Source organism: Balaenoptera musculus, chromosome 8, assembly GCF_009873245.2.
Source record: "Balaenoptera musculus isolate JJ_BM4_2016_0621 chromosome 8, mBalMus1.pri.v3, whole genome shotgun sequence".
Lineage (NCBI taxonomy): Eukaryota > Metazoa > Chordata > Mammalia > Artiodactyla > Balaenopteridae > Balaenoptera > Balaenoptera musculus.
In genome coordinates, this window is record NC_045792.1 from 75,170,283 (window position 1) to 75,184,449 (window position 14,167).

The following is a 14,167-nucleotide window of genomic DNA, read 5'->3' on the forward strand; positions in this document are numbered from 1 at the left end:
AGCAGTTTATTTATCCATTCACCTACTGAAGGACATCTTGGTTGCTTCCAAGTTTTGGCAATTATGAATAAAGCTGCTGTAATTATCTGTGTGCAGGTTATTGTTTGGACATAAGTTTTCAACTCATTTACATCTTAATGTTCTATTGTCCATCTCACCTTTTAAGCCTGAAGTTTAATACTAGACCTTCATTTCCAACATTATTTTATATTATGCCAGAAATAATTTCAGATAATTCAAAATACTTAACATATTTTCTAGCTTTATTATTTAAATAATTTCTTTATGATTTTACAGGGTGTACCAGAATTCTACTGTGAGAAACCTTATTTTAATAATGGTTTTTTTATTTATGTAAATATTCTTATGCTATTACAGCATGAAGATTCTACCAAATTTTGCTGTAAGACCAATTCTCTGTAGAGTGGAATGTATCTTGGAGAAGGAAAAGATAGGAAAGGTTGATTTTGAATTCAATGTCAGTGAGTTCAGTTACTACTGTACTAAATTATAGCTCACTCTATCTGAGGCATGAGGTCTATTGCAGAGTCCCCAGAAGAGGTTGATGTTGATGATACCAGAAATAATTTTTCCCCTGTTTTTAATTTCAGTAATTTTGATCTTGAAGAATATATATTCATCCTTTCTAAAGCCACTTGGTGGTTTTCTTCAGATACCTTAGTACTGTGAATGTTCAATGAAATAATTTTATTGGGAGATTTTTTTTTTCAATAAAATATATAGAAAAACTGAAAGGAGCAAGAGGATACAGTGGAAACATTGATTCCATCATGGAAAGAGTGCCTTTATTGCCTGCATATTTGAAAGTACATTCTATATACCCTTTGGAAAAGGAAAGATATTAGTTCCTGGCAATTTCCATTTCTTCTTTTATATATCTCTTCTGTTTTATAGCTGAAATGTCTACTTGATGTAATCAAGGGGAGTATTTTATCTCAAACTTTTGTGAAGAATGGATTACTTAAACTACTAGTAAAGTACAAAAAATAAACTACTAGTATTAAATTTTCAGTTCACTGCCTATGGAGAACTAAAGATGCCATTCTCTCCATTTTTTCTAGGTTTAATAGGTGAAAGATAATACGTATTTCTTTATTGTAATGTTACCTGGCTAAAACCTTGGGAAATAAATCAAATGCTGCAATATATTAAATTCCAGGCAATGGTGAGCTTTCATGGAGCAGTTAGAAGTGTACGGGTATAAGAAACTGAATGATTTGATTTCAACTATGTGTGAGCTCAGTTTTTTCATCTTGGAAAATGGAGATACTATTATGTACCTAATTCATGGCATTATTTTTTGAGAATTAAAGAGGATAATCTATCTGAAAGTATATGTTTTGTGTGCCTAGAGTACGGTAAGCACTCACAATGTTAATTCATTCCTTCCCCATCTACCATAAGATTCAGAAAACAAGAAGTCAGGACTGCTTATGTGTGAAGCACTGTATTTGACACTGTGGCAGTATAATGATAAATAATATCCTGGTTCTCTAGGTGTAGATTATTTTAAGTAATATAAATAGAATTAGTCACTACTGCCCTTCTGAAGCTGTAACACCCACAACACCATAACTAGGACATACACATGCTGTACTCTGCAGCACATAAGTAAACTCTTTCTAAATGACCAACATAGTTATGCATCTCAGTAACTATATCCAGGGGAACTATTGGATTTGAGGTGACTTGAAAGACATGGGGACACTATTAGTTAGAGACAAAGTAGTCAAGGGGTCAAGTATTGGACTCTCTAAACCCCCAAATAATGGCTTTACTTTCCCTGTTATGAATGCCCTGTCTAATATGATAGCCACAAGCCACATGTGGCTATTTAAGTGCAAACTGATTAAAAAGAAATAAAGTTTAAAAATTAGTCTCCAGTCACACTCACCACAGTTCAAATGCTCAATAGCCACATGCCACTAGTGGTTACTATAATGGGTAGCACAGATATGGAACATTTCTATTATCACAGAAAGTTCTATTGGGAAGCTATTTTAAAAGTGACGTTCAAGTTTAGGGCAAAGATAGAAATAAATTGTTTGCCAATCTTTTTCTGAATTCTTGTACCTGTAACAGAAAAAAAAAATGAAATGTTTTCAAGAAAATATGAGAGAAGGAAATCACAGGCAATTCAATATATTTTTACTTGCATTGATGGCAGTGATAATAACTTTATTGAACACTTACTTCTACACCTGAATTATATTATTTAATTTGCACTCACATAGTCGATGAGATGCATTTTTTTTTTCTATGTGCGTTGAATAGAAGATGAGAGTGAGGCACAGAAACATCAAGTAATTTGTCCAAAGTACCATAGCAAGAAGGTGACACAGGTGAGTTTGAACTCAGGTAATTGAATTCCAAACCCTAGCAGGTGATTAACCTAAGAGGTAATGGATTGAATTAAAAGATTTTAGAAGTAAATTTAAAATCTTTCCTTTTATTTCAACATAATTTGGTTGTTGCTTTGAGGGAATGGGGAGGACACTTTCAGATTTCAAACCATCCATTCTCTTGTATGTTCATCATTCAATTCATAAGTATTAATATAGAGGCTGAGAATGTATAACTTAGGTTAATCCCACTGAGAGATAAAAGGATAAACATTAGACTATCAATATTAGAAAAATTAACATGAAATCTAAAAAGAAATAATACAAATGAACTTGTTTGCAAGGCAGAAATAGACCCACAGACATAGAAAACAAACCTGTGATTACCAGGGGGGAAGAGGGGGAGGGATGAATTGGGAATTTGCGATTAGCATATACACACTGCTATACATAGAGTAGATAGCCAACCTGCTGGATAGCATAGGGAGATATACTCAGCATTTTGCAATAACCTATAAGGGAAAAGAATCTGAAAAAGAATATATGTGTGTGTGTGTGTGTGTGTGTGTGTGTGTGTGATAACTGAATCACTTGAAACTAACAATATTGTAAATCAACTACATTTCAATTTAAAAAAAAGAAAGAAAAATTAACATGTATCCTACTTGTACATGATTCTAATGTTTTATTGGTAGTCATTTCTCCTTTTGCTGACACAAAATATTGAAACCTATACCATGGAGGCTGGAGGACAGTAGCATGACTTTTGCTAGTGAGTAAGCGAGCCTAAATTTCTACCCAATCTCAGCTCAGCTTGGCAACTATTCTCAACTCATTCCATATTCAGTAACTTTCAAAAAATGTTCAAAGGTTTTACTTATATTTTTCAGTTATACTTTTCTTAATTTATGGGGAGCATTTTATGTGTGCTATAAATTTAGTGAATTTTGAAGGCCCTGGAAACATGTCCCTTGAGGATGTAAAATCTCTAAGGCAGAGTATTTGCTGCTGCCCTCACGTTGATTATGATCTAGTGTGAGGGGTCAAATCTAACCATTCATTCATGTATTCATCAATCAGGTTCTGAGGATATAATATATAGCAGCATTGTCTGGAAAAACTCATCTGAGTAAATCATTAGAGATGGTATATAATTTAAATGCCATAGGAGTTCTTTGGAGAGTTAAGCAGTAAAGGGAAAACTAATATGGAAGATGAGCTATATGTGTAGGTTCTCTTTTGAATCCCTAGTTCTTTACATCTGAAGTATTCCTCTCCTTATCTGTGGTCAATTTTTTAGCTATTCAAGTAGACACTCTCATAATTACTCAAGACAGCTCTCTATTCTAAACCTCTTCTTCAAGATTTTTGTGGCAAGGTGAAAGCTGATTTTATTCAATACATCAATTTGCTTTTATTTTATTTAGTGATATTAAAGAAGAGATTCAGAGCTGTCATTCTTCCTAGGATTTTCATGAGAACCTAGAGAAATTAATAATTTTTTAAAAATAACAGAACTTGGAGAGATATACAGTAATTGCTAAGGTTTTTGGAACTTTATGAATATTTCTGTGTAAAATATGTCAAAAAATATTTATAAGTTCCAAAGGTATTGAATACTGATATTATCGAATCATTTGTTCTTTAATTCAAGTGAAATATGACATCTGCTCTAAGACTCTTATGTATAAATGGCACAGCAACCTTGGGAAGACTGTTGACCCTTCGATTTTTGGTTGGTATGCAGCCAGGAAGAATATTGGATTCTACAAGCTATGAGCTATGTCCCTTGATGGATTAAGTGTCAAATCAATCTAGCTTCTCTGGTGCAATCTGGATATTGTATTCCTTTTTGCCATGAAAACCATGCACCTCATGTCCTTTGGCATGCCCTTATACATGTCAAGTATTTTATAGTTCCTAGGTTATAGTTCCTGTGTGCAAACTCATTCACCAGTTTGAAGTGGTTTCACAAGGTTTTTTTTCCCCACCCAGGGACAGAGGTGGTAGATTTTAAAATGGCTTAGTGTTTGACTCTGTTTATGTTCTTTTCCTATTTGCATCATAAAGAAGCTTTACAGTCACCTCCTGAAGACTTTTTTTCAGCAGATCTTTTTGTTCTGTTTTGGCTGACATGATTTACCTTATTTGATTATTTAATTGGAAAATATTGATAAAATGTAAAAGTCACTCAAAATCCTACTACATATTTTGGAATTATGTAAAATAAGATATAAATGATTCTCTATGCATCAATCACCTTCCTCAAAGGTAATTACTATCCATCTGATGGATGTCCTCCTTGAATTCTTCCTAAATTAATGTTATATAAATAAATACAATATTCATATTTATAATACAACATATTTATATGCAACTTAACTTTATATATGACCATCTATATTGTGTGTGTATGTACATATACATGCACCAGTACGTATGTGCACACACACACATCATAAAATGAAATTGTAGTGTACATATGTGTTTGCAAATTATTGGTTTCTGCTTAAGAGTATATACTGCACATTTTTATGTGCAACAACACATAAACACATATATATTTATCTTATTCTTTTTAAATTATTGCACAGAGTTCCATTGTATTTGTATACTATATATTATTCAAGCAGCCCTTTCTTGACACATTCTATGTCTGTTTTTTTCCTATTCAATCAGTGTTGCAACAAATATACCTGTCCATATATTTTAAAGTAATAATACTATTATATTTGCAAGATATATTTTTAGGAGTAAATTGCTAGATTTAGGGATATATGAATTTTAATTTTAGTAAATATTGACTGATGTTCATGAATATTTTATAAAGGAGATATTAAACTATGCTATTTCTTATTGTTTTTTACAATTCATATAGGAAAGCATTTCTTTGAAAACCACTACTTAACCAAATTGGTTAAGAGGTATTGTTATATGTATATATAAATATATGTGTATTCATGCAAACATTTTTTTATGTCTAAGCCTAAAACAAATTCAGTCAGCAACAAAGAGATGGATCTTTGCTATTGGACAGACACATTCTTTGAGTGATGTAGTAACTGAATATTTTAGTTATGTAGCCATAAAATCCCTGGACAGGAAAAGCCCTAGTAATAGATTGATGATAGTAGGCTTCACCAGTACACCAAGACCACTATTTCATTTTTTTATAACCATCTTTGTAAATGACCTCAACAATCAACAACATTTTGTTTATATTTTCTTGTTCACAGAGAATAGAGGAAATAACCCTATCTGTGAATTGAAATCACAAAATGCTTCTCCCTTGATCTTTTTGCTCTCAGAGGCAAAGCTCTATTTAGCCCAGATCATCCAAATACTTGGCTCAGTTTTTCATATCACATAGAATCACATTCTGTGACTTCATGGAATGCCGTGAATACTGGTTATATTCTATTAAAGGAAAAAACCTCACACGACTCTTTATAACATTTGGTATGGTAAGGGAGATTTCCAGGGCTAAAATTTTATGAGGCTCATAATAGAAAAGTCTATCCAGGTTCACACACTCCCTTTTCTTAAGCATTTTCTTATCCTGGAAGAGAAATGATGCAGAATGTAAACATGTTTCAAGGTCAGATAGCAGAAATCCAACCAGAATTATTTTTATATTACATAAGAGAGCAATAATCTATGGTTTAAAAGGAAATAGTCTGGAAGAATGATGGTAAAATGTTATTGTTAAAAGATAAAAATTTTTAATATTTCCTTTTCTTAGTATTGGTGATAGAGAATTATGGATGTTAGACAATTCTGCTGCTCTTTTGACTTTATAATTCTATTGTAATTTTTATTGTGTGTGTGTATGTATACACATAAAAATGCAGGTGTGTGTGTTACATTTTATCTATATTCGTATACTGCATTTGTGTTTCATTCTTCTTTCACAAGTGAGAAATTCATTTATACATACTTTATGAGAAATACTGACAGAATACTTAGATGAAAGAGAAGGTCAAAAAAATAGTAGAAGAGAAAGAAAAGAGGCAATCTGAGCCAGGGAAGGGATTTATGTATGTTTACCTCTAGATAAGAAAAAGGCAAGAATATGTTTACAGGCACAGATTTTCCTAGTCTCTTAATTAAGAACTAAGTTTCATTTGAGTTTCATGTCCTTTCCTATAGTTCTTTGCAAACCTATTTATTGACATAAGATTGTACCAAAGCGTTTTGTTGAAAACATAAATGTACACTTAATGTGTCACTGTGATGACTGCTGGATATTCCACCAGAGTGAGATTTCTTTGTTTTTCAGAATCTGCCCTTAAAGAAGATTCCATGCAAGGCCAGTGCACCCTCAGGATCCTTTTTTGCCAGAGACAATACAGCAAACTTCTTATCCTGGTGCCGAGATTTAGGGGTAGATGAAACATGTCTGTTTGAATCGGAAGGTTTGGGTATGTATATTTCCTTCAGAATTTTAGCTGATATAATATTAAAATTATTGTTTGTCTGTATAACTCTCAAGCCTAACTTTTTTTGTGTGATGTCATTTCACACTTTGTTAACTTTAAAAAAAAATTTTAGTTTGTTGTAAACTTGCAGTTTTTTTGTAAACTTGAATCTTTGAAGGTAGAAAAATTCACCCTCTTAATCTTGGTCACCTTGTGCGTATAATAACAGGAACGTTAAGTAGCAGAATCCTTTCCTGCTTAAAAATAAGTACATACAATGCAAAATTGGGGGATATTTGGAAAATGTAGGGTTAAGTTTTACCACCAGGCTCTTACTTGGACTAGAAGGGTAGCTATATATGTTCCAGCCCTCCATCAAGAGCATTTTCATCTTTTCACCTCTACAAAAGTATGAAAACACCATCTCTCATAAGCTCTATCTGTCTTGAAACTGATTTTATTCGTTAGTTAAGCTTATTTTTAGTTAATGAAACTTATTTTTTAGCTAGTTAAAAATTAGGCAAACAAGCAAGAGATTAGGATAATTGAAGACGATGGAATAAGAGACAGATACGTTAGTGCCTAGGCCTACCCAGATAATTGTGGGGTTTTTGTTTTGTTTTATAATTGAATTTTGGCAAATCCACTTCCATACCATAGTTTTGTATTTCCTTGGGAGAAAACATACATTGGACCATTCAGTGTTTTGACATTACTTGATACCCTTAAATGTTCAAACCTTCGATATAAGATCTACCCCAGTAGAACTCTACTATGGAAAATATTGCAATTAAAATCCAGTTCTAGTAAAGTGGAACTAAGTGAAGAAAGGAGACATTTAGTAGGGAAAAATGCTTTGGTTCTTTTACCTGAGGCTTTAAAAAATCAATTCACAAAATCACGTAATACAAATATTAACATCACGGTAAGCTGAGCATCCTTCAGAGAGAACAAGTATACAAATTGCCTTCTGAACAATGAGAATACACTTTGCCCTGAGACCTCACAAAACAGCATTCCCCTGCTGAACCTAGGAAATTGACGGTATAGCAGCTAAAGTCTTACTCATTTTATGTGCTTAAGGAAACTTGTATTTGTACTAAGAGGAGTTGATGTGATATGGAAATACTGTCATCAAATTTCTGAGAAGTCTCCCAGCAGAGAAGAGAATAACATGAACTTAGACTAGGAGAACACTTTATACCTGAAAGAAAAATTTAACCAGAAAAATTGCACAGAAGCATACTATATACAGCAGTGTGCTCTATGAATGCTCCTTGTATATGTGAGCTTTGAGTGTTCTTACCATTTCCTCACGTCAAAGTAAAAAAAGTTGGTGGAAGATATGTACGGATATAATTCTTTTTCAGTGCAGTGGTAATTTTACAAATAGATTTTAACTTTCATGTTTATAGGTTTATGCACGTGGAAGAGTTGCGAAAAAAAAACCTTGAAAGATCTAGTAAATGTCTGTGTGTGTGTCTACACACACACACACACACATACACACACACACTTATATATATATAAATTTTTAAAAATCAAATCTTAGTCACAAGAAGCACACTCTTTATGTGTGGACAAATAACATCATGATTTAAAATTCTGGAGTGCCCCTGCATTGCTGAAGAGCTGCCACATGGGGAAACTGCTTTATTTTTTGTTAATTTGTTTACCGCACAGGTTTGCATTAAAAAAAAAAGCATTTTTTCAGTGACTACTGTAGGCCAAGTGGATTACTAGGAGCTCTGAATGTAAATATGGTTTTGTCTCAATTTTCTTACTATTCATAAGTTCTTTTGTTAATTGAACTAACAAAACTTTCAGTTGGACTCCAAGAAGCTTGGATGGCTTTTTAAAACCCCATTCAGGTAATAAATAATACATTTTATTTTGAAACAATAAAGCATAAAGCAGCTTATGTAACAATGGTCCTGGTATATAAATACATACTCTGTAGCATATAAAATTATGTCATGAAGAATTTTTAGATGGTCGAGTTCTTCACCCTGTTTGAAAAAAGCTGACTTTATAAACAAGAAATTTTTATATAAAAATTAAATACATGATAATTTATATGTCATAACTGTTGAGTATTTTGTTAAAATATCTTTGATTCTGGTTATCTTCTACAGTATAACTTCACTTATACCTTGCAATTAAAATGTATTTACATAGCCAAGAAGGTTTAATAAGACCAAATTTTCAAGGCTATAAATTTTTAAAATAATTTTGAATCCTCTCAGTACCAAACTAAATCAAATAGTTGGGCTTTCTAGTTTGCTACTCAATGAAAAGATAAATTTGAAATTTCTACTGCTCAGAATAGGGCATGAGGTGATGTACAGTAGGCCCTGTGGAGATGGAAGAAGGGAGCCAATACTATAGAATTGACTTCAGGATTATTCAGAGAAAGGAAACAGCTGTGCCCATAGATGTTAATGATAATCAGGAGGAAGGCCAATGAGAAATTCCATTTCCCCAAGTGGGACCCATTCTCCTTGGATTTTTCTTATTATTCACTTGTGGGTGAGGAAGTGATTGAGCCGCTGCACTTGCAGAATTGACTTTCTTGCAACAATAATACTGTGTACTCTGCTTGATGTCTTTTCACACTTCACTTTTGAAAGGGAATTTAGGGCAAGGGTTTTTTCTTTTTTCCCTACCTCAAGATTTCATTTCAGTAGCACACAAGATGAAGAGCATCCTTTGTGTCCTAGTGTTTTGAACAGCAAATAAAAGGACAAGATGCCCTGATGAAGGGGAAAAATCTGTTTGAATGAATGATAAAGTAGATCATTGTACTGAATGTGTATCAAGAGGCTTCTGTCTTTAGCTCTTCAAAGGTCTTCGCCTGCATAAAGCATTCTTATCTTTGTGGCAACTGATACGTTACCCTCTGTTGCAGTGCTTTTTTTGTACGATTATTTGCGGGAGGATCTTAATTCATGACTCACTCTATCTGTTCCCTTTCCACAACAGCTAATGACAAGAAATCTCAGTGGGTGGGGAAGGGATGCCAGGGATGAACTAGGGAGTATAGACAGCATCTTATTCCATATGCTTCTCTCGTGCTTGTCGTTTTGATTCTTGGCAGATAACTTTCTATGCCACATGACGCGATCACATACAGAGTGTAACCTTCCATTTATCTTCTAAGACATTCTTGAGAGAGAATTTTTCCTCTGTCAAATGTCAGTTCTTGGATTATAAGTTTACTAATATCTCAGAATAGTGTTTCAGAAGTGAGACAATAGAAAAATGGATATCATGAACAGCTTATTCATAAAAGACTTATAAAAGCCCAAAACAGAGATAAAAATGTTTGACACCTTAGTAATAAGGCAAATGCAAATAAAAACTATGAAAAATTAGCGAGGATTAACAATTGTATATTTAGTGCTGAGTATAGAGGAAAGTGGGATCTTCTATGCATTGCTGAAAAAAAATTGGACATTGGCATGCCTTCTTTGGAGGGCAATTTGACATTATGTAAGATCTAAGAAGTGCTCATATCTTTTTATCAAGTTGTTCTACTTCTAAAAGTTTATTTGAAGGAAGTAAGTAGAGATAAGCAATAGAATGTCCATTGAAACATTTTTTATAAGAGTAAAAAAGGGGATGAACTGAATCTATTCGGTGGTAGCTTAAACAAACTGTAGTCATTCATAGATACCAAGCAAAAATAATATTCATAATATTTTTGAGACTATTTAAGAATATGGGAAAATTATGACATAATATGAACATGAGGTCTCAGCATTTACATCTAGTAAATAACAATAAAATACTATATTCAGAATCTGAAAGTAAGATAAATAGTAATTGGGTTGTAAGTAATATCATTTTCTTCTTCAATTCTCTATTAACACACTTTAGACCGTAAACAGGTATGGCATGTAATCTGAAACATGAACAATTTTATTTATATTAAGGTAATTTGAACTAAGTTGCATAGAGGTTTATTGACATCAGTATATTATACATCAGTGTATTTTATACATCAGTATATTATAAGGGCTGTTTTACATTAGGACCAGAAATCTATGGCTTATTCTCAATTTAAAAAAATTTTAAGTTATGAGCCCTAAAATTGATGCTCCTATATGATTTTTTTCTAAGATATTTTAAGTAGAAACTATTTCCTTAAATTAGTGATACTCTTGCATGGAGGATTTATTATTTGTAATTTACTTTAGCCCACTGATTTAGAAATTGTTAAGTTAGCTTAATTTTTTCCTCAGAGCTTTGTTTATTTTGCTTTACTTATGTACATTCTGGTGAGCTGGAAGTTGGAAAAAGACAAAAGGATGGGGGAGGGAATATTTGAAAAATGCACATTTTTTTGCTTGCTGTAATTGTGTCAATATTATCATGTTATTGGATGATTATAGGATTTGGAGGCCAGTGACTATTCTTCATCTATTTCTCTGAGAAAGAATCTACTCATCAAGAAAAGGGTTTGCTATCTGCTGTGCTAGCATGCAAATGTGTGTGATTTGTTTTTTATTTTTATTTTCTGTATTTGTGTTTGCTGTGTGGCACTGTCTTCTTTTGATGCATGACTCTGAAGAGTAGTTTTATACAATTCTTTGTTCTATTGAACACTGGTCAAGCACTGACCTACCTAGAGTATTGGTCTGATGTTGCACAAAAGTGAAAAGGATTGTGTGTGGATTTTTAAACATTAACATTTTCTGTTTTATACATATTGCATCAGAAAAAGAATCTATGCCTACCTTCCAGTGTTTGATAAATCATCCCTTGTGGTTGTTGTTGTCTGTATTGAGGACTATAAGAGTATTTCTGTAGAAAAAAAGTTATATTACTTTTATTAATATTAATGTAGAATAACAACTTCAGGATACCAAATTAGCTCTGGGTTATTTATATTCACATTATTTCTTCCCCAGGAACAATTTATTTTAGACTTTGGAATTTTTGACACCTGTTCTTATAAAGTACTTTATTAGCATCTTAATTCTGAGTTTGAGCTCAGAAACTCTTTCCAAATGTAGCGATTTGCCCATATATCAGAAAAAAATGTAAATGAGGACAGTACAGTATGGAATCTGATTGAGAGAACTAAATGTCTCCCAGTATCAAGGATTTGATGGAGTCAGGGTTGAATTAGGAAAGTGGAGAGCCTTCTAGCTTTTCCAGAATCAAATTTTCACTGTACAATATTAAATAACAATAGTTATATGCTCAGTAAGGGTAGCCTAGCAGTGCACATGTGCTAGCATATCTACTCTCCCAACAGCCACCATTTTATAATGAAAATGCTAGGTTAGGACCAAGAGAATTAAATAACTTGCCCAATATTAACAGCTTCTCAGTGACCCAGCTAGGATTTGAATTCAGCTTTATTAACCTTCAAAGATCATGTCCCTGTGTTACAGAAAGTTATGCTTCATATGAGTTAATTTTAGAAGTTCATATGATGATTTCAAGTAAAAGGAAAAGTAAAATATAAATAAAAACCAAATTAGAAGAGACTCTTGACTCCTATTGCTGCTCTGAGTGATAGGGACTTAATCCATTAATTTCACATAAGGTCTGGGTGCTAGAGACAGAAAGGGCACTCCTTGCTCTGGGACATTTTTTGACTTAGTGGCAAAGGCAATTAACTGCATTTTATTCTATACATCTTCCATCACTGATGAGATTATGAATGAATTCTCTTTGTTTATGTGAATTTTACGGCTGCTGTATCCTGTTTTAAATGCGAACAGTGATCTGAGAAATTTGGAAGCACACACACTCAGCATTCATGAGTTTGTGAGGTTTATTCTTGTTTGCCTTTTCTTCTCTTTAGCCTCCCTCAGATCAGTTTTAAGGCACCCAAATTTCTTTGCTATTCCTAATTGCTCCCTACCTTTAAACTCAAGGATTTCTGCGTGTGACTTTCTGGGAGTGACAAGATGTAGACAGCCATCCCTTTACTTTCTTGGGAGGCATCTTTTGTACCTTATAGATCCTGGTAGGTGATAAGTGCCCATAATACCCATTAAGGGCTAATCCAATTCCCAAATTATTTTTTCCTCCATTCATCATCATCATCATCATCATCATCATCATCATCATCACTGTTATCTTAAACATTTCTGGAGCATGTTCCATATATCAAATCACATTTGAATATTTTAACCAAAATAGATATAGAATTATAATTGACGTTTATTGTAATAATCATAACATTGATTAATATAATGATTCTCAAACTTTAATGTGCATATTCATCACCTGGAAACCTTGCTTAAATGTAAATTTTGCTCAATACGTATGGGGTGGGACCCCATAATTTGCATTTTTATCAAGCTCCCAGCTGATACCAATGCTACTGGTCTGTGGACCATCACTTAAGTAGCAAAGGAGTAAAATTTGTTGAGTGTTTACCATATACCAAATGCCCTTAACCATAAAATTACCTCATAAGAAAGAGCAAGTAGAAGGCACATTTTAGAGATGAGAAAATTATGTAGTCTGGACTAGAAGCCAGTTCTTCTGACATCTAGTTTACTGTATCTTCTACTATGTCACTCTTTCTGAGTATGAGAATCTGTTCTCTGCTCTGGGGAGGTGGGAAGCTATTAAATTTATGATATTTTCACAATTTAATATTCAGTCAAAAATAAAAGTTTTGCAAATTTCTTCTTAAATATAAATCTAAAATATAGTTTCCTTTAAAACCAACATGAATATTATTGCCTCTAATGTATATAAACCAAATAGATAATGAAATTTTCATATTTTCATTTTTTGTCCATCTGTTGAAACTTAATATATATAGGTAAACTATACATTCATGGTCTAATGCATTTTATCCTTGCAGATTCTGTGACATTAAAACTCTACCCCTTGCCTTAGCAGAAGGTCTCATTTTCTATTCCTGGAGCTAGCAGCATTCCATTTGACATTTGATGCCCATGAGATTTTAACAGAATCTAGGTTATAAGATTGCCACATATTTTGAACAGGGATCTGTGTTGCTTTTCCCAGAGGTGTTCTGCCTTATACTTTTCTTCGAAACAGTTTTGATTATTTAAAAAGAAGCCTCCAATGATAAGACCTTTTGCATAATAATCACCAGTGACTAGACAGCTTTTTGTTTTAAAGAGAATTTGTTCAGAGGAAAGAAAGCCATAGTGATCCCCTCTTCTAACCACAACTCAAAGCAAAAGACCATATTAATATTGTAATGATGGAGTGAAAAAAATGTTTCCTACCATAAACCTCAATATAAGTATAAATTTCCTTATATTTTTGAAAAGACAAATCAGTAAAATGTCTTTAAAATGAGTAGTACATACAACTCAACATAAAGGCTTTAGTTCAAATGCAATACACTAAAAGTTGTCTTTCTAATCATCCTGACAAAAATAT

General features: G+C 32.9%; 1 protein-coding gene across 10 annotated transcripts in view; it reads left to right on the forward strand.

The window, feature by feature from the left end:
* Window positions 1–14,167, forward strand: part of GAS2 (growth arrest specific 2) — a 148,228-nt gene that overhangs the window by 63,210 nt on the left and 70,851 nt on the right. For all 10 annotated transcript variants that reach the window (XR_005021044.1, XM_036862312.1, XM_036862313.1 and 7 more), the window contains one exon: window positions 6,643–6,784. Coding sequence is in view for 9 of the 10 variants with exons in the window: in XM_036862312.1 (XP_036718207.1) it covers window positions 6,643–6,784 (142 nt within the window). In the remaining variant the exon portion in view is untranslated. The remainder of the gene's footprint in view (window positions 1–6,642; window positions 6,785–14,167) is intronic.